At 37.3% G+C, this 22,844-nt stretch overlaps 1 protein-coding gene and 1 long non-coding RNA gene across 5 annotated transcripts in view; one reads left to right on the top strand and one right to left on the bottom strand.

The window, feature by feature from the left end:
- Positions 1 to 3,790: 3,790 nt before the first annotated feature.
- Positions 3,791 to 4,436, bottom strand: LOC140689479 (uncharacterized). Its single transcript, XR_012064469.1, has 2 exons — positions 4,383 to 4,436; positions 3,791 to 4,125 (listed from the first exon to the last, which is right to left on the bottom strand). It is a non-coding gene; the product is annotated as an uncharacterized lncRNA (long non-coding RNA).
- Positions 4,437 to 8,316: 3,880 nt separating this feature from the next.
- TNKS (tankyrase) overlaps positions 8,317 to 22,844 on the top strand; it is a 156,970-nt gene continuing 142,442 nt past the window's right edge. For all 4 annotated transcript variants that reach the window (XM_072950340.1, XM_006201153.4, XM_072950341.1 and 1 more), the window contains exon 1: positions 8,317 to 9,296. In XM_072950340.1, the coding sequence (XP_072806441.1) occupies positions 8,624 to 9,296 (673 nt within the window). In that variant the 5' untranslated portion in view covers positions 8,317 to 8,623. The remainder of the gene's footprint in view (positions 9,297 to 22,844) is intronic.

Genomic DNA, 22,844 nt, shown 5'->3' with positions numbered 1-22,844 from the left:
GAAAACTCTCCACAAGGCCATAAATGTGGGCTGAGAGGAAATAATGTAAGAGTGGAAGCCACGGGCACTTGGCCATTTCCTTGTGTAACTTAACTTGTGCCTTCAGGGCCTGCCTAAGCCCGATCTCCTATATGCTAGTTCCGTTCAATGATGGAGTGTCCTGTGCACACCCAACTTTATTGCTCCGTGGGTCAGACAACATTCAGTTCATGACAGGCAGCTGAGGCCATGTGGTAACTTGGTGAGTTATACATAAGCCTTCAGTCACTACTAAGACCCAGTAGCAAGCAAGTTTCTCAAAAGGAGAATAATTATCCACAAAGGATGGTAGGACTTTGCTCCAAAACCCTAAGGGTCTGTGCTGTGATTCACATATAGGGACTGCCAAAGACTCCAGTGTCCTTATCTGTCCTTGCCACCATTGGATCTGCTAGCCCCTGTGGCCCAGGGGGTAGAGCAGCTTGCACAGTGGCCTGGACTTTTTGCAGTGCCCTCTCTTCTTCTGGACCTGATTCAAAACCAGCAGCTTTGGGTGTCACTCAGTAAACAGGCTGGAGTCATACACTTTGGGGAATATGTCTCCCCCAAAAGCCAAAGAGACCTACCAGGTGTTACGCCTCTTGTTTGATTGTAAGAGGGCCAGATGCAACAACTTATCCTCCACCTTAGAAGGGATGCCCCAGAAATTTCACTGAGGTGCAAGGCCCCTGAATTTCGGATTTATTTCCTATCCTCTGACATGCAGATGTCTTATTAATAAACCTACAGTCGTAGCTATCTCTTGCTCACTAGGCCCAATCAGCATACTATCCTCAGTGTGATGGGCCAGTGTGATGTCTTCTGGAAAAGAAAGGCAATGTAGATCTCTGCGGACTAAATAATCACATGAGACTAGGAAAGTTGACATGCCCCTGAGGTAGGACAGTACTAACCCCATCACAGTTCTTTGACTAAATACATGCTTTGTAGTTTTCTGCTCCTTCCATGGGGTAAATAAACCCAAGTCTGCCCCTTAGGCCTCTCCTTCCTTGTTATGAGGGGCGCTTTGGCATTCTCATTGTAGTAGGCTGAATAATGGCTCCCCAGGTATTTCCACATCCTAAATCCAGAACCCATGAATGTTACCTTTACATGGCAAAAGAGACTTTGTAGATATGACTAAATTAGGGCTTTTGAGATGGGGAGATTACCTTGGATTATCTGTGTGGGTCTGATGTAATCACAACAGTCCTTTTAAGAGTGAAGCAAGAGGAGTTATAGCCAGATAAAGGTGATGTGATGATGGAAGCAGAGATTGGAGTGATGTGCTTTGGAGATGAAGAGGGTCACAAGTCAAAGAATAGAGTCAGGTACTAGAAGCTGAAAAAATCAAGCAAACATTCTGCCCTCAGAGCCCCCAGAAGAAACCAGCCCTATCAACTCCTTGATTTTAGCCCAGTGAAATGGATTGCAAACGTCTCCCCCAAGAACTCTAAGAGAATAAATTTGTGTTGTTTTAAGCCACTAAGCTTGTGGAAATGTATTACAGCTGCCATAGGAAACCAACTCTGCTGAGGGCTTTGAGGTCAGCCTGTGCTATGACTTGTGATTGTGAAAAGTGAGGAGGACGTTTCCGTGGCTCCGCAGAATCCATTCCACCATCCCCCATTCTACATTAGCCATGTCATTTGTGGAATTGATCCCTGGAGGGGGTCATGATTAGTTCAAGCCCAATTGCTTTAGGGTTGGTTGATTGAGGAGCACAAGCCCAAGTCAATCAGTGCATGGAGTTCTCCTGGCAACAGGGATTAATTTAGAAATGGGCATGTGACCCAGTTGGGTTCAATGAGATGCAGGGAGAAGCTAAGAAAGGCAGTCTTTTTTCTCTGCTTTCTATTTCACTGAGAAAGAAGCAATCAAGAGTCTTTCTCAATCTCCCACCACCATATATAGCCATTTATTGCATCTGTGCCCATATGCTCTGCCTTTTACTCTGATGCTAAGAATGAAATGTCAGTTATTGTCCTCTAGATTTCAGCCCTTTTACCTACTTAAGGACATTGCCCCAGAAATTCTCCCCACTATCTACTACATGATGAATTTCCCTGCTTCTACTAGACTCTTCTCATTAGCATAAATACATGCATTTATTCTTTCTATCTTGAAAACTCTTCTCTTAAGTGACCGATAATGGGTATGAGTTTCTTTTGAGGTGCTTGAAGTGTTCTCAAATGGATTGTGGCAGTGGTCACACAACGCTGAGTTTACTAAAAACACTTTTAATGGGTGAATTGAATGTATGTGATGTGTATCTCAATAGAGATATTATTAAAAAAAGAAGGTGTTGGCAAATATGATATTCTAAATGTTTGAAATTGGGTAGAGTGAGTCACAATGATATATTAACTACTTTAATGGAATATCTGAAAACATTTGCAAACTTATGCTATAAAAATGATATAAATGGTATCTATGCATTTGTAAAAACATGATAAAGTAGAAAACAAATACAGAAAATAAAAGTACGTCCATAAAAAAGCCCTCTCTTGGCATTCCTCCTCCCACCAGTTGCTAGTTTATTCCCTTCATTCTGTTGCACTAAAGTTTATTTTTAAAATTGTCTTTACTATTTTTCTTCAATTCCTCTTTTCCCACACTCTATTGAACCTTCTCCATTCAAGCTATCACATCAACACTTCAACAAAACTGCTCTTCAGAGCACCAGTGACTTCCATGATTTAAATCTAATGGTCAGTTCTCAATCCTGATCTCACTTGTCCTATCAGTGGTATTTGATACAGTTTACCACCTCCTTGTTTTCCTGGTTATCAGTCAACTATTGCTGCAAGAGTGCTGTGTAGATAAACAGGGATCTATTTTATAGTACAGGGAACTATATCTTGTGATAACCTACAATGGAAAATAATCTGAAAAAAAATATATGTATCTACATGTGTATATATACATATATCTGAATCACCTTGCTGTACATCTGAAACACTGTAAACCAACTATACTTCAATAAAACAACAACAAAGAGTGCTGTGTAACAAACTGCCCCAAACTCAGTAGTTTAGAACATTTTTGCTCATTCATCTGTGGGGTCTTCTGACCTAGGCTTGGCTCAGCTGAGCTGGGTGGGCTCCAAACAGCAGGATGGGTTCAGATCTGTTCCATAAGCCTCTAATCTTTCTTGGACCAGCATGCTAACGAGGTAATGTTACTCTCCTGTTGATGATAGGCTGTAAGAGGGCAAGTGCAAACACAGGATGCCTCTGAAATCTAGACTCAGAACTGGCACCTCCACCACCATTCTATTAGCCAAAGAAAATCATGCCTGTAAGCCCAAAATCAAAGGGCTGGTGAATATGCTCTATCTGTAATGGGAGTACTTACACAGTCATATGGCGTAGAGCATGGACAGAGGGAGGGGTGAAGAACTGGGGTCTATAATTTAATATACTGCTCTGAATCACTTTCTTCATTTGTTTCCCGGATACTGCATTCTACTAGCTTTACTCTTACTCCATTGGCTGCTCCTTCCCAGCGGTGGAACTGGAATGCCTCAAGGCTCAGTCCTTGGACTTAATCCTCTAGCTATAGTGATTCATTTGATGATCTCATCTAGTTTTATGATTTAAAAAATTGTTTCTGTGCTGATGACTCCCTTGTGAATACCTTTACTCTGATCTCTCCCCTAAACTCCAGACTTGCATACCCAACTGTCCATATTTGAATGCCTAATGCAATTTTAAACTTAACATGTCCAAAACCAAACTCCTGATCTTCTCCCTAAACTATCTGTCATGTAATAAATGACTCTTTTTTATTTTCCCCAGATGCTCAGGTAAACCCTTGGAGTCATTCTTTTTCTTTTTCCCTCTCATGTTGTAGGTCCTTCTCACATATCTGGTGACTTATGGTGGTACGCTCATCTTCTGTGAGAGAGTTCTTCTGCAAACATCCGGATCTCTGGTTTGTCAGTACTGTGAGGCAGAGTCTCTTGAGGGAGGAACCTGCCTACTTCCAGGCTGAGGAGCCCTCCCAGCAGGGTCTCCACCTTCCCGACACTGTGACTAGAGCCAGAAGGGAATAATTGCATTTCCCCTTTCGGTTTCCACACTTACTAGACTTTCCTTTAAGACACTGTAAAGCAAAAGAAGAAGTAGGTATAAGAGGCTGGATATCAACATTTTTGGGTGAAAAGGAATGTGCTTATTGGGCAGGCAAAACTAACTAGTCATGTCTCCCAGGTAACCTGTAACGTCCCATACCAGAGGCCTCATCCAGTTTTTGATAATAATAACAGCTGACATTTATATAGCATTTAGCATGTGCCAGGAGCTATTCTATGCATTCAGCAAATATTAACTCACATGTCTCACAACTCTGAATATACCTACCTTGCAGATCGGTTTACAGAGGTTGAATGGCTTCTCCCGGATTATTCTGAGCAGCTACATCAAAAAAAAAGACAAAATTATGAAGGAGTGGGCAACACCAAGAGAAACTGCACACAAACACCATTTAAGTCAAATAGCTTTTACTTGTTTATTTCCTTCAGCAAGCCAGACAACAACATAAGCAAGCAAGAGGAGTCAGTGGTGGAGAAGCGGGAGGAATCCTGCTCCGGGATGGACTAGTGCCTCTCACTGCCTCGGCTGCCACTATTCCCAGGCAGTAGGTCATTTGGTCTCTGCTCCCTGAGGTCCTTGCTCCAATCTTCACCGCGGGTAGGAGATGGCTCATGGTCAGTATATGGGAGTCTGCAACCCCTCAGGCATTTGCAGGGATCAGCGCTCATCACAGCTTGGTGGACTGGCCCAGCATTCAGACTAGCCCTCTGGCTGTGCCTCACTGTTTATTGGTCTGTAGCTGCAACAGCCCTATTTTGATTCGCTGCACCCAAAGTTATGTAAGCCATTACATCATTACCTGTGCGTTGGTGGCTAGTTATATCATTGTTATCAATACATTCCAGAACTTTTGGAAATTTTTCTAAACTTTTTTTTAACCTTGGGGGAATATCAGGTGTTTATCTCTTTTGAGTGAGGAAGCCAATATGCTAATCCTTAATGCAGTATACATGTACAATTTTAATTACTTTTGGGGAAAATGTTTACAATGAATGCTTTGGGTGGGAAAGCTCATTTATCATTTTTAAAGCACAGCAAATAGGTTTTTTTATTTATCCCTGTTAAAATGTAGGATGTAGCATCCTTTAATCACACACAGCTAGTTAGTGACAAAGCTAGGATTCATATCCAAGCAGTCTAAATGTAGAATTCCACATTCTGAATTACTATGTTGTATTGCCTCTCTGCCTGGAACTAATACTTCTTGGTTTGGTTGACTACTCCCAAGCGTATAGACCATACATGAAGAAAATCCAAGTTATCAGAGGGCAAACTGTAGATGTCTTGTGAGCAACTTCCAGAGGACCCCTTTTTATGTAAAAGACATAAAACAACTGAAAATTTCCATTGGGGGATGTTAATAAGCTAATATATATAGGGGATCTTTAAATTACTGCAGTTTTCCTGCCTTGTAATAAGTTGCTTTGTTTTTTGAATAAAATTGCTCTGATACAATGTGGGTAGCATGATTGCAGCTGTTGGAATGGCTTTACAAGAAAAGATTCTCCTGGGTTTCTGAAAATTCTCTTAGTTTAGTAGTAATACCTTCACAGAGAAATCTGAATCTTTGGCACCATGGGCACTTCTGACATAAGGATAACATTATCTTCTTCTAAGGCCCAAGTGGGGAAATGGTCCTGCCTCAGCCAAACTATAGCTTCAGCTTGTGCTGTGGATTTGGAGAAGAGGTATTGCATAGAGCACTGATGAATAAGTGGACTTAGTAGATTGTAGATGCTACCAGTGAACATAGATCTGGGGCAGCTCAATGGGAAGCATATGGAATAAACATACCAAGTTTAATTGAAATGTGGAGTCTGTGCAAGCATATGAGTGTGTAACTTACAAAGTGTGTCCCATGGGGAGAAAAACATCACAACACAGTCCAGAAGGGGAGCGTCCTTTGAGTTGGTGGCTCTTTCTTTTGTGTCAACAGTGTGGCTTAAGAGAGTGCTATGTGCTTATGTTTTGATACTACTTGGAAAGGATTTTTCCAAATACATTTTTGAAAATGAGAAGATGCTACACAACTATGATCCTTCCCAACAACTCTGGGAGATAGTCAGGGCCTGTATGGAATTTTAAATTTTCAGATGAGGAAACAATTAAACCTGATTTTTCTTTGATTGAGATTCCTGTTACATGTAAAATAGTGAATATTTATTCCGAATCACCATCTTTGTCATAGAGGAAGATGTGAGGCAAGAGCTATCAATAGCGGCTAGTAATACTTTATGTATGGCACATAAGAGAATGAAACTGACAATCAAGGCATGCTTACAAAACACCTAGATCTTATAATTCTCATGACAATGATACAATACAATGAGAATTTTAGAATGACACAGATGAAGCCTATCTCTCCAGATTAGCCAACTAGTAATCATCGGAGATGTGATTCAAGCCCAGGTCTGCTTTACTAGAAGGTTTGTTCTTTTCATGAGGGTTTAGTGCAGCCCTCATGGAATTGTGTTTAGCTATAAAAGATCAGATAATGATATCTGCCCTTCCATGTTTAGAGCTCAACATTAGTTCATGTAAACCCAAACCTTATAAATACTTAATGTTAAGTAATTTACTACTTTCCAGTGGAGGGGAAAAAAATGCAATTTCCAATTTACTGAATGCATTTTTCAGACATAGTTTACCAGTAGAATAGTTTCAGGCAATTCAGCCTTTTTAAATCTCTATCCAACAGAAATTTTCTTATTTATTTTGTACTGATAGACATAATAGATGCACTCTGAATTAGGGTGAACATTACTACTTTGTTTATACTACTCATACTAACCTATGAGTAACTGGCTATCAGGGGACTAGGTGAGATCATTCCTTATGCCTCCCATTCAGGGAAAAGGCCATAGTCAAAGGGGCATACGTTGAGTTATGGACATCTAATGCATCATGTTAATTCACCCCCACTCCTCAGTGCTATCCTGTGCTGTACATTAAGATTCAAAACCAGGAGAATGTGTGTTGTGGACAGATTTTAGTTGCGCTGATGCAGTTTTCCTATCTAGCCACACATTTGTCAATTTGTGAACAATGGCACAAATTTATAAAAACAGCTAATGTTAGAGTCATATTCTGTAACCCCAGATTAGATGACAATAAATGTCACTCATAATCTTAATTTTGTTCCTGATCTTTTTGGATTTAGATGGTAGTCCTAAATAAACTTACCTATTTATTAAGATGGAACATTCACATCACACTAACTATATTTAATAATGAACATGTGAAAGGACAATTTATCACGTAGTTTAGTATTCTGCAAAGCGAAATTTCTACTTGACTCATCTAAATCTTGATTTTTCTTAAGACACAGACTCCATCTGTGTCCACTCTATTGGAATAATACTGTTTGCCTAAATTTTCATAATGTCTAGTTTCCTATTAAACAGGTGGCAGGAAATGGAGCCCTCACTGAGATTACCCCATTCATTGATACATGTCTTTTGACGGCAGATGAAAACAGTAGGCATAGACAGAGAAAAGAGGAAAAGTAGTTGCTGAAGGATGGTTTCTGAAGGTGAGTGATGGATGGAGCAGTCAGGTTTTTATCTTAGTTTGGGAGGAGGAGGGAAGAGAGGAAAGAGAAGGTCAGCTAAAAAATAATTTTTTAAAAAAGGAACATACTCATAATTATTTGAGTCAAGCTTAAGGTGAGAAATAAAAGTACAGAGATAATGGAATAGAAAAAGCCCATATTTTTAATAATTAACACTTATTGAACTATTAATTCCCCTTTACAGAGGGGAATCTGAGGCACAGAGGGGTTAGCTTGCCCAAATTTACATTAATCGCTCACAGCAGAGCTTGAATTCTAATCATAGCAAGCTGAGCCACTATTTTAAAATGGGGTATTATTGAAATACAAGAAGTGAGAACAGTAATAGAGAACAGATACAGAGACCAAGGGAATAGCTGGGGGCAAGGGGGAGAAGACTGCGTTTAAGAAAATTACCAATGGTTTAATTATAGTTGTGTTTTATTAACAGAGCACTTTGTATATGTTAGCTCATGTAATGCCGCTATCAATTCTGTGAGGTAGATACTAAACTAGTCCATTTTTCAGACGAGGACACTTTTTAGATGATAAACGACACTTAGTCACTTTGCAATGAGTTACATCTCAACAGCAGGCTCTGGAGAGCAAGACAAAGAAGGCTGAAGGAGACTAGGCAACAGAACGGAACAGGGTAAGGTAAGCAGGATGAAAGTGAGAAATGCAGGAAAAGTTTCCCATTTAGGCCCAGGCTGGTTCCTGCTTTCAAATTTACCCAGCCGACCCGCCAAGGCGTCACAAAGCCCGCCCCTCAGCCACAAGGCCACGCCCCCTTCCCCGGCGCTTCTCGGAGCTCCCAATACTTCCCTCCCACTCTTCGACCCCGCCCACTCGGCCTAGCATCATTTCCTGTGCGCTGGCTGCTAATTGGTCCAGCAATCGGAAGTGAGAGCAGGCGGTGGGGCCGTTGCCGCAGTGACAGTGCTGGGGGAGTTCGAAGATGGCGGCGTCGCGTCGCTCTCAGCATCATCACCACCATCATCAACAACAGCTCCAGCCCGCCCCAGGGGCTTCGGCGCCGCCGCCGCCGCCGCCTCCCCCACTCAGCCCGGGCCTGGCCCCGGGGACCACCCCAGCCTCCCCTACGGTGGGTGGCCTGGCCCCTTTCGCCTCCCCGCGGCACGGCCTAGCGCTGCCGGAGGGGGATGGCAGTCGGGATCCGCCCGACAGGCCCAGATCCCCGGACCCGGTTGACAGTACCAGCTGTTGCAGTACCACCAGCACAGTCTGTACCGTCGCCGCAGCTCCCGTGGTCCCGGCAGTTTCTGCCTCATCTGCCGTCGGGGTCGCTCCCAACCCAGCCGGCGGTGGTAGTAACAATTCACCGTCGTCCTCTTCTTCCCCGACTTCTTCCTCATCTTCCTCTCCATCCTCCCCCGGATCGAGCTTGGCGGAGAGTCCCGAGGCGGCCGGAGTTAACAGCACAGCAACCCTGGGGCCTGGGGCAGCGGGACCTGGTCCAGGGGTCCCAGCAGTGAGCGGGGCCCTCCGGGAACTGTTGGAGGCCTGTCGCAATGGGGACGTGTCCCGGGTAAAGAGGCTGGTGGACGCGGCAAACGTGAATGCAAAGGACATGGCCGGCCGGAAGTCTTCTCCCCTGCACTTCGCTGCAGGTCAGAGACTTTTAATTGTTAAGGGTTTAGGTTTTGGGTACGGGGGTCTGAGTAGGGGAAGAAAACAAGTTATGATAAAACAATGGGGGCGTAGTTATGGTTCTTCTACACCTCTCGGGAAGGTTAGAGGTTCCTTTCTTTAGGTCGTGCCTGGGTGACGGGGGCGTGGTAGTGGAATTTGCGAATCCATTCTTTTTGGTGTTTGCACAGTGATACTGATACTCATTTCCAAACTCCTTTGGTGGCAGTCTCAGGATATGGGCATACTTAAACTTTTTCAGTTCCGAGTGTAGGAATAAAGTTAGATTTGAACAGACTTAAGAGTAGTTTTGTTGTTTGTTGGCTTATTTCGTTTTTTACAAGAGAATATCCCATAAGGACAGTCTAGACCAAAAAAAGTTTAATATAACTCATTTAGTGTTTAAGTACCTATCTTAGTAAGAGAGTCAGTTTGTCTCAATGAGAGACAAATGAGTTAGTGAAACTCCATTTTTCAAGGTTTACAGTCTGATTGGGTAGATCAAAATAAGACTATATGTAACAGCTGGGGAAGAATATTTAGATGCATTATGTGATAGAAGAAATACAGCTTTGAAGTTCTGGACCCTGCTATTCGTTAGTTGTGTAACAATTTACTTTATGAAAATTGCCTCCATTTTCTCTCATGGGCAAAAATAATGTACTATTTAGTATATTAGTATACTAATATACTATTTTGTGGGGTTTTAGTGAGAAGTATCTGGCACATAAGTTCTCCCCCCCAAAAAAAAACCCCACGAATTCCTAAACCTTGGACCATTACACACTTTTGTCTTTTTTTTTTTTTCAGGCAAGTAGTTGATTATTTTCTTTTAAAAACACGTAATGTGTTTTTTATAAAATACAGAGAAATTTAAAACAGAAAGGACCACAACTCACTGCCTAGGTACCAACTATTGATATTGTAAAAAAAAAAAAGATAATATTTATATTAGAAATGTTTATGTTATACATACATTATAAAATTCACGTAATACAGAAAGATAAAATGAAAAACCTCTTCCACATGCAAAGATCAAAGATAATAAATACACTGAAGATAACTGCTGTTAAGTTTCTTGCTGTGTTTCTAATATATGTTACTCCTTCAGTTTGTTCTGTTAATAGTAAAGCATATGTTAAGAACTTCTAAATGTATTGTTTATTTTTACCACAACCTGAAAAATACATTTATCCTCATTTTACAGATGACAAAACTGAAGCACATAGTGCTTAAATAAGCCCACGTTTACACAGGAATTAGTGGAACCTGGATGTAAACTCAGTTTGATTTTAGAGTTTGTGAAATCAAGCTTAAATGAGTATAACCTGTACCTGGTTTAAGGTCACTTTTTTAAGTTTGTGAGTAGTTGTGAGTTCTACTGTGGCAGTGTTTGGAGGGAAGAAGTAATTGGGGGCATATACTCCAAGAGTTGGGTTCACACTTTATTTTTTTTCAGCCCATACTTAGAAATAAATTTTACTTTGTCACACACACAAACTGAACCAGAAGTTTCAGGAAACAATTATTTCCCTTACTACATGTGTTGTACTCTGATATTTTATATCCCATTCCATTTCCTTTCTTACAAATGCTGTTTGTGATCCCGTTAATGAGTCATGATCAGCAGTATGAGAAACACTTGCAGGAAATCATTAGCTCGCTGGATCTGTTCTTGAAATGTAGACCCTACATTAGGAATGTAGTAAATTGAATCGTAAATGGGCTTCCATCTAAGTAGATATATGCTCAAAGGTGTTGCTTGTTTTAGATGAAATAATATTTCTTTAGGCCAAATGAAAGATGTATAATGAATCTAGCGAGGCTGTTTGCTTTTACAGACTTTATTCCAAATTTGACTATTTTAACACATTGTTTCAAAATCTTGTCATTTCTCACCATACTGCATTGTAAGTCATCACTAATAGATGATAGTTATATTAATTTGTGTAATAATTTATTTATTTAGGATTAGTCACACATAAAATAATGCTTGTCTCCCAAATCAATGTCTTGCCACAATAGTTACTTTTTATTCTGTTTCAGAGTTTTTAATGTGTACCCAGATAAGCTAGAAGACAGATGGTAAAACAGTCCTGTAGTTACGTTGTAGTTATGAGAACCTAATCTTGTACTGGCTTTTTTAGGGAAGAAAATAATTTTTTAGTTTGTTATGGAAAACAAAACAAAAACAGTAAAAAAAAAAATCACACCTGTAGTCTAAATTTCCTATGCTTTCCTGTTTGTGTTCATAGCATAAAGCTTTGTTAAATCTAGTCTTCTCCATCGTGTATGTTGGGTAGTTAAAAGTAATTCTCAGTTGACTATTAGTTGGTTAGAATGCTAGTCACTGGATGTCATGGAATAGCTAGGTAGCGTGGAATAGACACAGAAATTGGTACAATCCCTTGGATGGAAAAGTTTAAAAATTGTAGTTCATTTGTTCCACAAATCTTTTATTACATATCATAGGTCATGTGTTAAATATTGACACCGTTTTGAAGTGGCAAATAGTCCCTACCTTTATGGAGCATATAGTCCAGTGGGGGAAACTCAACAACAATATCAAAACCCCACAAAGTGTGTAACCTAGAATGATAGGAAAAGTACATTGTACTCTCTTTTGGAGCAGGCAGTAGGGACTCTTGTCCTGATTTTAGATCATTTAGAGAAGTCTTTCTAGATAAATAGATTTTTTTAAAGCAGGGATTTAAAGGATGAATCCAAGCTAGGCAAACAAAGATGGGAAGAAAGAATGTTAATTAATGCTTTTATTTCCATTTAAAAATTAGTTTATAGTTCTACAGAATGGAATGAAACCATTTTTAAGGATCTCTGAAATGGTGTGAAGTCATATTTAAATCCTTATGCCCTTTAAAAAAAATTACCATGAGAATAACCATAATTCTTTCCAGCAGCAGAATTAAGAATCCTTTCTATCCCAACTGTGATAGTTATTTGTTTAAAATATGAGTTAGAGACAGTATTAATAATGGAATCACCGTACCCATAATTAGAAGCATAATCTTCAGTTTTCACTGTTGATACAGGTTCTCAAAGTACTATTTCTAATGCCTTCTTAGGCTGGCAAAATCAAAAGGATACAGTCTTATTGTTAACTAGAGTTTATACAAGACTTTTTCTTCTACAGATAAGATCCTTGACTCTGGTTTTCTATTGTTAAAAGGACAGTAGTCAAAGCTTTAGAAATAGCATACATTTAGAGTGATATTATCTCCTTAGTTCATTTCCTGCTAGTGACATATTTTTGCTTAAAGGACCAGTATATTCTGAGAGGTCTCTTTTTAAAGAAAAGTTCAGATGAGGTCTTTGTTAAAAAAGGCTTTAATAAAGCATTGAATTCTGAAATTTCATGGTATTTACTTTAAATTGAAGAAATTTTGAAATAGGTTTCCTGGTAGTTAACTAACATATGATTTGGATTAGGATATGTAATATGAGGTACTTCAGTATCAAAACTAGCAAATTATATAGAGTAGTTTTATGCTTTCTTTTGATTTGAGTGGTATCTACATCAACACACATATAACCATATAGAGGTTGCCTGACTCCTGATTTTTTTCAGCGTGACCATGCTTGTCTTTTTCTCCCCTATCACTGTACAAATGTAGTTTCTAGTAAAAAAAACCACTGTGTTCCATCAGTGGGTAAAAATATGAATCAGAATGCTTCAGTCCTGGAATGAGAATCTTTCTAAACTTTCCATTGTCTGGCAAGGTCCTTGATATACTTTTAAGCACACGTCTTTCCTCTGGGTTTAGGAAAGGTCTAATTTGTTAATAGAAAGAAAGGAACTAGTTTTAGTTTCATAAATATCTTCCCAACTTAAAATTGTTGGCTACAAACTAATTATCTTTTCCTTAGTGTTTTCTTAAAACCACATGCTTTCCTTAAGGTACCACTTCTTAAAAAAGTTCACATAGAACTTTTAGTTAAGAAAAATGTAAAAAGTGTCTCTTTTGCCTTTATGATAACACTCTTTGAATTTAAAGAACAAATTAGTTAAGGTGTTATGTAAAAGTATCTCTTAATAGTGAAAAGTTGGTAACAAACTGTTCAACAATAGAGGAATGCTTACGCCACTTAAAAATACTGTATGATTTCTGTTATCTGTCTGCTTATAGTTTCCTCTATCCATCAATCTATCCCTGTTTTTTAATGATGTGTAAATTGTAGGCATTTGTGCAGCTTCCCCTAGATACACCGAGATGCATATCATTATCTAGAGTTCCGTATTGGTTTAAAGATTTGTCTTTTAATGTAAAATCTATACAAATCTTAACACACATATTCACTGAGTTTTGACAAGTGCAGACACCTGTGTAACTCAAATCCTTATGGAAAGACAACCTCAGAAAGTTCCCTCATGCTCCTTCCCTCAGTCCCTTCTCGTTTCCTCTCTTCCCTGCAGAAACATTGTTCTGACTTTTTTCCAGCATAGATTGAGTTGTGTGCTTTAAAAGTTCATATAAATGGAGTCATGCAATATTTACTCTTTTTCTGTAAGACTTCTTTTGCCCAGCTTAATATTTTTGCTGTCATAACATGTATCAGTAGTTCCTTTTTACTGCTGAATAAGTATTTCATTATATTAGTTTGCTACATTTGGTTTATCCCTTCTCCTATTTTTAGACCCTTAGGCCGTTTCCAGTTTTTGGCTATTATGAACAAAGCTGTTAGGGACATTCTTGTAAAATTCTTTTTGTGAACATAGATTTTCTTTCTCTTGAGCCAACACTTAGTACTGGAATTGCTGGGTTTTAGGGTAGGTAAATGTTCAATTTTACAAGAAACTGCCAGATCTTTTCCCCAAGTGGTTGTACCATTTTACATTCCCATCAACAGCATATGAGAGTCCCAGTTGTTCCATATCTTTGCCAGCATTTGATGTTCTCTGATGTTTTCCTTTTAACCATTCTGGTGGGAATGTGTGGTATCTCATTATGGTTTTATTTTACATTTCTCTGACATTTCCATGTGTTTATTTGCCATTTATATATCTTTTATGAAGTCCCCACTTTACAAAATTTTTTAATTTTAATTTTTTTAATTTAATAATTAGTTTCATTATCTACATTGTCAAGTTGGTTTGCATAAAGTTGTTTATAATATTATTTTACTATTATTATATTGATTTTCTTTCCCTTGGTCTTTTTTCTTAGACGTCCAAAGGATTTTTTTTTCTCTTTCGTTTGCGGGATCATCTCTTACAGTAGCAGCATTTAGATTATGAAACATCATATATATCTTAGTTTATACAGCCTACATGCCACTTTCTAAGGAGCCTTAACCAGAGACATTATGCTAAGGGCATTTTATAGATAAGATGTCCTCCTCATAGTCTATTACATAGAAGTTTTTTTTGACAGGAAGTTTAGTCTAGTCACTTGCCCTTTTTTTCCCTCCCCTGGGGTATCCCTTTCCTTCCCAAGGAACTGAATATGTCATAGGCTAGGTGTTCCTTCCAGGCCAGATGTGATTCTTTGGCACTTAAAAGGCCAAAAAAATATATCTAGAGGATAGAAGGCATATGTTCAAGGACCAAGTTGTGAGCATAAACATACTTTTTAAAAAAATAGGATATTAAGTTTAGAGCCCAGGAGAAGAGAAGTTGATAAAGGAATTTAAATTATGCTAAGAAAATGTGTTTTATTGTAGTGTTAAGTGTTGGAAAGGAATAAATGTGAGTCTTTTGATGAAATGCAGATGAAAACATGAGAATAGCTTATTCTTAAATATATTTAATAGCCTGCTTTTGCTTCATGGACAAAGAAATGTTTTGGGTAGTTGATTGTAAAATTAAATAATTAAAGACACAAGAGCCTTTTAAATTCTTATTTTTCCCCTATGTCAGTGTCCTTGAAGTTACTCTGGTCTATGTTTATTTTTTTGACAGGAACACTCGCACAGGTGGGATGTAGCCCCGATTTTGGGGGACATAATACCTTGTATCATCAATATGGATTCAAAATAAGAGTTGAGTAGGGTGGGGTCTTTGAGGGTTTATACTAAAGCTTAGGTGCTCAAGATAACTTTGAGGTTCATTTTCTAAAAACCATTTGATTTTGTGTAATTGAGGAAAGTTATGAGTGTTTTGTTTTTGTGTGCCTCCTGGATTTTCCTTTTAAGGCTTCATCAGATGTCGAGGATTGCTTTTCCCTACAGTGAGTTGCTGGGTTCTTTGTCAAGTGGAAACTTGTTTTGCCTGTTTGTTCAGGAGTCTGTGTATAAAATTGAATTTAAAGCAGTGTGTACTTGAGCCTTTTTTTTTTTTTTGAGGCTTTTTTTTGGAATATATCAGCTCCGTATTCAGTTTAGACTTCTGAATTTTTTTTTAATTGTAGAAAAAGGGGAAATAAAGTGAGGTAAATATTCCTCTCCTTTTTGCTCTTGTATATAACACAAACTAAACTAATGGTGGCAGGTATTTGTTGGTTTGTTTATGTGGACTTTTTCTTCTGTGGTAAATTGTTTTTTAAATGAAGCGATTTTTATTAACTACAGACTGAAAAAATGTTGTTTTAAATTTACTAGTAGATGAAAAATATTTAAAGCTAAGGTCCCTGTATCATCAGGTATGATCTAAAAATAACCTAAACCTCCTGATGTCCAGCTGATGCCCGCTTGTAATGCTTTGGGAAAACTAGGCAATAGTATGTATATTATGAGCCACTACAGAGATTGGATGCCTTCGTTCTGGTATATCCACCAACCATAGAAACCATTTTGACATTCTCATCCATCTTACTAATAAGGTATACAGTTCTCCATTTCCAAAGCTCAGGTTGTTGTTATGTTGACTATGGAAATTTGGTTTCTTAGAAAGAAATGACATGGGATTACAGTTAATGAATACATTTTAGGTATTTTTCGCTAGTATCTTGAGAAGAGATGCCAAGCTATGCTTTTTGTCTTTTCAGGAAAATGTTCTCATTTTGGGGGGGGGGCCTTTTGGACTAATTAAAAAACTTTTTTTTGTAAGCTACCAAAAACTTGGTTGCCTTTCCCCACCAAAAAAATCCACAGAGATTTAACCGTAGGAAAGTATAACTGTCACCTTGTTGGAATTTTATGGAAGCAGATAAATTTGAGCTAAGTAATAAGAGAAGTTCAGTATTTAATTCAGTGAATTGATCATAGTATGTACTCTATAAATATTTGAGCAAATGAACTTTGTAAGCTAACATTTCTGATTTCTGATCTTCTGACTATCCTAAATGTGTAAATAAAAATGTTACATATTAGTTCAGTCCTTTGTCATCAAAGTGCTTTTACTGCTCTGTTAGCATATAAATGAATAAACTTTGTTTTGATATTGTTGCTAAATAATAGTAAAAACTAATACAAATAGCAACAAAATGCTTTCAAGTGAATTTTTTGCTTTCCCTATGTTATTTTATTTAATCCTTAGAGCAACCATATGAGAGATAGGTTTTAAATCTGTTTTACATATTTAAACTTGAGATGCAGGGTAATGTCTTGTCCAGGGTCACATAGCTATTAAGTGACCAAGCCAGATTTAAACCCATAACTGGCTATCCTAAAATCTTGGCCCATGCTACTCAAGGAGAAGCTGATAGCAATAAGAAATCAACTCTTTTGAGTCATTTTATAATTTGACAATTGTTATTGCTTTCTCAAATTTGTTTTCTGAAAATAAAAGTAATTCTACACATTTTGGAAAGTTCAGTAGAAGTTTCCTGCACTGCTGACTACCCCAGTGCAGCTAATACAGTCATTTTGGCATCTTTTCCCCAGCTCTTTTCCTAGGCGTTTAAAATAAAGCAAAACTGCATATGGATTATCTCTTAAAACATTTGACGAGGATTTGATTAAGACCATACTTTTAATAAGTAGGCTGTAGGAACATTTGCAATTATTAGAATGTTGTGACTCTGATCTTTTGATCAGTTGGTCATTAAACATAAAAACTGAGATTGAAAGTAATCTTGGAAGAACATCATAAGAAGGATAATTTAGCAACTCCTTCTTTAAAAGACTACTAAAATTATTAGAATATTGTAAGATAAACTGCTATATTTTTTGATGCATGGAAACAGTCAAGAAAAAAACAATTTTGAACAGTAAATACAGCATGTAGGAGTCACAACAATTTGAAAATTTAATGCCCATGAACTGACACTCAAACATGAAACCTGTGTAGCTAATACAAGTGGCTGTGTAGCTAATAAAGAATTTGTTAACATTCTTTTGAGAATCTGATGATAGGTATGGATATTCTCTCCAGAAAGATAAACCAAATTTTACACAGAATTTTCAGAAAATTATAAGCTTCCAGAAGCCTTGCAGCTATGATTCTCAAACTTTGTGTCAGAGTCATTGAGAGGGCTTGTTAAAACAGGTTGCTAGGCCACGCCCCCAGCATTTCTCATTCTGTTGGTCTGGAGGAGAGTCTGGGAATGTGCAATTTTAAGTCCCAGGTAAAGCAGATGCTGAAGCTCACTTTGAGTGCAGTGATTCTTAACCCTAGACCAACTAATCACATTGCAGGAGGAGGGGTAGGGCTTGGCTTGGCTTTGTTTTGTTTTGTTTTGTTTTTGAACTCCTCTGGCGATATGAAGACAAGATTGAGGACGCATGGAACCCTGGTTAATACTTACAAATCTAGTGAGGTTAAGAACATCTAGTATTTGTACAACCTTCTATGATTTAGAAAGTATTTTGACAATTGTTATTTAGTACTTTTAAGCTTGTAAGGTAGTCATTATCTCTGAGGAAAAACTGGCTTGATATTCGTGGAATTGTAGAGTTACAGCTCTGGGATTTGAGTGTACAAAATGAACCAAAATGGTAATTGTTGAAAGTTTTTAAGACAGTGCAATACATTTATTCCTAGAGACTTTTGATTTAAGTATATGCGTTACTAAACTTGCTTTAACAGAAAGTTTTACTAAATTATATTCCTACCACACCCTTAATGCCAGCCATTATCATACTTTCTTTTCTGAAATAACACATACACACAGAAGCATGCACAAATCACACGTGTATTGCCAGGTGAATTTCCACAAAGTGAATACACCTGGGCAACTGGCACCCAGCTCAAGAATCAGGTCATTATCAGCTCTGCTCCTGGATCCTTCTGGCTTCCTCTGCCTCTGTCTTATGTTTGAATCACTACCTTCTGTCACTTATAGACTAGTTTTGTCTGGTTTTGACTTGACATAAACGGTGGCACCCAGCTCAAGAATCAGATCATTATCAGCTCTGCTCCTGGATCCTTCTGGCTTCCTCTGCCTCTGTCTTATGTTTGAATCACTACCTTCTGTCACTTATAGACTAGTTTTGTCTGGTTTTGACTTGACATAAACGGTGTTATATAGTATAATTTTGTGTCAGATTAATCTTGTATAGTTGTGATTTGTTCATTTTTATTGTTAGGCAGAATTCCATGGTGTGGACGTATTGCTTCTTATCCATTCTCCTGTTGATGAACATTTGGGTAGTTTCCATATGTTTGGTTATTATAAATAGTGCTCCCATGAGCATTTTTGTATGTTTCTCCAAATGTCATCATTTAAAACATATTTCTTAGCTTTTTGACTTAAAAAAAACCTTCATGTTTTAATATGCATTTCTTGATAACGTTTGGAATAACTGATTTTATTTTTTAAAAACAATTGGTGTTTTCCCTTTTTTGTGAATTATCTTTTTTTCCTATACTTTTTTTTGCCTGTTGATATTTATCTATCATTGCAAATATTTTCCTGGTTTGTTTTTTAATTTTATCTATAACCTTTTCAAATCTGTTGCCTTTAAATTTTTTCTTTTTGTTTTCTTCTATTTTATGTTTAGAAAGTTTTATCCATCCTGAAATCATGCAATTCCACCAGAGTTTTTTTATGGTTTCATTTTGATATTTTGCACCTTAATCTGTTTCCACTTTATTTTGTTATATATCAAGAGGTGGTAATAATTTCTACAATAAGTTCTACAAAAGTAACTTCTATAATAAGTTTTATGTTGAAATATGATTGAAAACTGTCAGTGGAATTTCAGATCTTTTTAGCTTTTTTTGCCTAACTTCTAAGGTTGATGTATATACAGGTATTTACATTTTGCAGTTTTCTTTACTGATACCTAAATTCACATAGCAGAAATTTTGATTTGTGCCTACTTTGGTAGGAAATAGTCATAGTCTTCCCACTGATACATATATTTGAGACATATATCTCATTTAAAGGAATTGTAGGTTTGTTATATTGGTTTTGAAGGATGACCTTGCTTCTCCATTTTTATGACAGAAAGTTCATTGATTCCATTATTGTTGCCTCTTTCAACGTCTCTATTACTGTCTCTCTGAACCATTTTGAACTTCTTTTAGGTACCAGAATATGTTACACATTTCTCACCTTTTGCTCTTTGGAAACACTCTTAACTTGTCCTCCTTGGAATATTTATCCCAGTCCTTTTGCTTGTTAACTGCTTATGCTTATTCTTTAGAGCTTAGCTCAAAATATCACTTTATTAGGGAAGTTTTCCTGTCATGGGCTTAGTTAAGTTTGTCTTGCTGTGTACATTTTGTAACCTTCACATTGTAATTGTTTGTTAGAATGCTCATTGTTCAGGGTTCCTTGAGATAGGAATAGATTTTTACTGAGTTAATTCATGATATTTAGATACACACACACCCGCACACATACCAACCCCTGAATTCCTTCTTCATCATGCTGAAGTATTCTTATGAAAGTGTGTTCAACTGGGATCTTTTTGTGTTGAGCTTTCAGAGTGTACATATCTGAGATTAATTTTACTTTTACATGTAAATCAGAAGTTAGCTAGGTATGCTTTTCCTTAATAATGAGAAGGTTGACTTTAGTCTGAGGTCAACTGATTTTTATTATTTTTTAGATGGAGACTTTATAGTCTTTCATATTGCTAGACTTCACTATAATATGTCCATTCTGTTTGGTACTTCATGAACTCTTGTTAATCTGAAATTTTGCATTTTCCTTTAATTACAGGAAGTACTGTCATTATTTCTGCATGTATCATTCCTCTCTTCCTGTCCTCTATCTCTCCTGCCTCTTCTCTCATTCTCTACTTGTTTATTCCTTTCGGATATTTTTGGGAGAGTTCTTCAGCCAGTCTTTTTCTCAGGAATTTCTTCTTTGTTTCCATTATTATTCAGTCAGTTTATTGTATTCTTTATTTCTTCTATTATATTTTTCATGACAATATTTCCAGATAGATCTTTATTCTTATGTTTTCAATATTCTCTAGTAACATTTCATTTGCCAATTTTAAATGTCTTTTTTTTTTTTTTTGGTCTATTAATTTTGCTTTCATTTTGTTGTTCTTTCATGGTACTTGCACTCTTCAAACAGCTTATTATTTTCTGCTGTGAGCTTATCTTCCCTTGGAACTCATAGCTGTTGCATTTGTATGGGAGGATGAGTTTTGATGGGGGTCAGCTTCAGGGTTGGTGAAAACCTGCGTTCTAGATTTTGATTCTCCAGATGGTTTGAGGCAAATAGGTACATGCCTCAGGGTAGAGAGGCTCTGGATGTTGATTGTTCCCTAGTTGCACGGGATTTCACTGATTCTTCTGTTTTCTAAGTGCGATCTCCTTTGCTGTAATTGCCTAATTGGGATTGCATCCCACCCCAGCCAGTTTCCAATATTTTACCTTGATCTTACCCCTTTTCTTTTGGCTAGAGGTGTGCTGGAGATACCACTTGTTTTCCACAATAGAGTAGGGGATGATGTGACCATGTTGAGGAGTGAAAAGGACACAGATCACTTTCCTCTGGCCTGTCTTCTGTAGTTTAGCTGATATTTCTTCCCACAATGGCACCCAGTAATTTTTTTTTCTTCCCAAGGAGGAATCTTTTTTTTTTTTTTCAACAGTTTTTTTGGTTGATTGGTTTAAGCTGGAATCTGGTATTTGTCTCTTACCCTTTTGCTTCTGGTAATTTCTCAATGGATATGGGGAAACCACACATTCTTAACTGTCCTTACTAATTAAATACCTCTTTTATCTAAGTATAAATGTTTTCCTTTGTAAATCAGGTTCTATAAAATGGAAAAGTTAATCGGTCAGAGTCTTCCTTGACAAATGAAAAACATATGCAACTTCATTGCTTTTATAGAAGTCATTATGTAGCTTTTTCTAAACTTATTTTAGAAATAACAGGGAATATATTCCCTGTTGCTTAACAGTGATTTCTGATCTAATGAAGTGTAAAATAGTTCTTTATTTAGAGGCTAATATGGTAAGAATTGAAATTAGAAGAGGAAGGAATAATGACTTTGAATGTTAAATAGAAAATATACGTTTCCTTGTCACAGAACATTTCTTACATAGTAAGCAGGAATATATTACTAGGTATATGTGGTTCTGTGTATATTGGACTGCATGAATTTAACCCAGTGTATTAAAAATGCTTGACATATTTAAAAAATATATCACAAGACTTTCCCCAACTCCCGGTTTAGGGAATAACACTATGGCATGTAATTTCCTCCATATAATGCAGTAAAACTGAAAACTTATTAAATTCTTTAGAAGGTAGACCTGTACAGGAACGTTAATAGAATTAGAATTACCCATCATGTTGAGATGGGTCTTCTCTGCTAAGTACTCCTAATTTTGAGGCTGTTTCCTGCACATCAGCCAAGATATAGTTTTGATTCAGGCTTTTTTTTGGTCAGTTTTTTTGAGATATAATTGACATACAGCACTGTATATTTGAGATGTACAGCATAATGATTTGACTTACATACATCATGAAATGATTACCACAGTAAGTTTAGTGAGCATCCATCATCTCATAGAGATACAAAATAAAAGAAAAATAAATAATTTTCCTTGTGATGAGGATGCTTAAGGTTTATACTTTTAACAACTTTCATATATAACATAGAGCAGTGTTAATTATATTTGCCATGTTGTACATTACATACCTAATACTTATTTATCTTATAACTGGAACTTTGTACCTTTTGACAGCCTTCATCCAATTCCATTCCCACCACCCACTGCCTCTGGTAACCACAAATCTGATTTCTTTCTCTATGAGTTTGTTTTAGAAGTATAATTGACCTACAATGCTGTAGTATTTCTTAGAATACAACATAGTGATTCGATATTTCTGTACATTACAAAATGATCACCGTGATAAGTCTAGTTATCCTCTCTCACCATACAGAGATGTTACATTATTATTGACTGTATTCCCCATGTTGTACATTTCACCCCTGTGACTCATTTATTTTGTACCTGAAGTTTGTTCCTCTTAATTTTCCTCATCCTCCTAACCCTTCCCCTCTGGCAACTACATATTTGTTCTCTCTATCTATGGATCTATTTCTGTTTTGTTGTGTTTGTTGATTTGTTTTGTTTTTTAGGTTCCTTGTACCAATGAAATAATACAGCATTTCTCTTTCTCTGACCTATTTCACTTAGGGTCATGGATGGACCCTCTACATCCATCTGTGTTGTTTCAAATGGCAAGATTTTCTTCTTTTTTTATGGCAGGATAATA

The sequence above is a fragment of the Vicugna pacos genome, chromosome 26 (genome assembly GCF_048564905.1).
Source record: "Vicugna pacos chromosome 26, VicPac4, whole genome shotgun sequence".
NCBI lineage: Eukaryota > Metazoa > Chordata > Mammalia > Artiodactyla > Camelidae > Vicugna > Vicugna pacos.
Note: the sequence above shows the minus strand (reverse complement) of the source record. Positions and strands in the feature narration are given on the sequence as shown.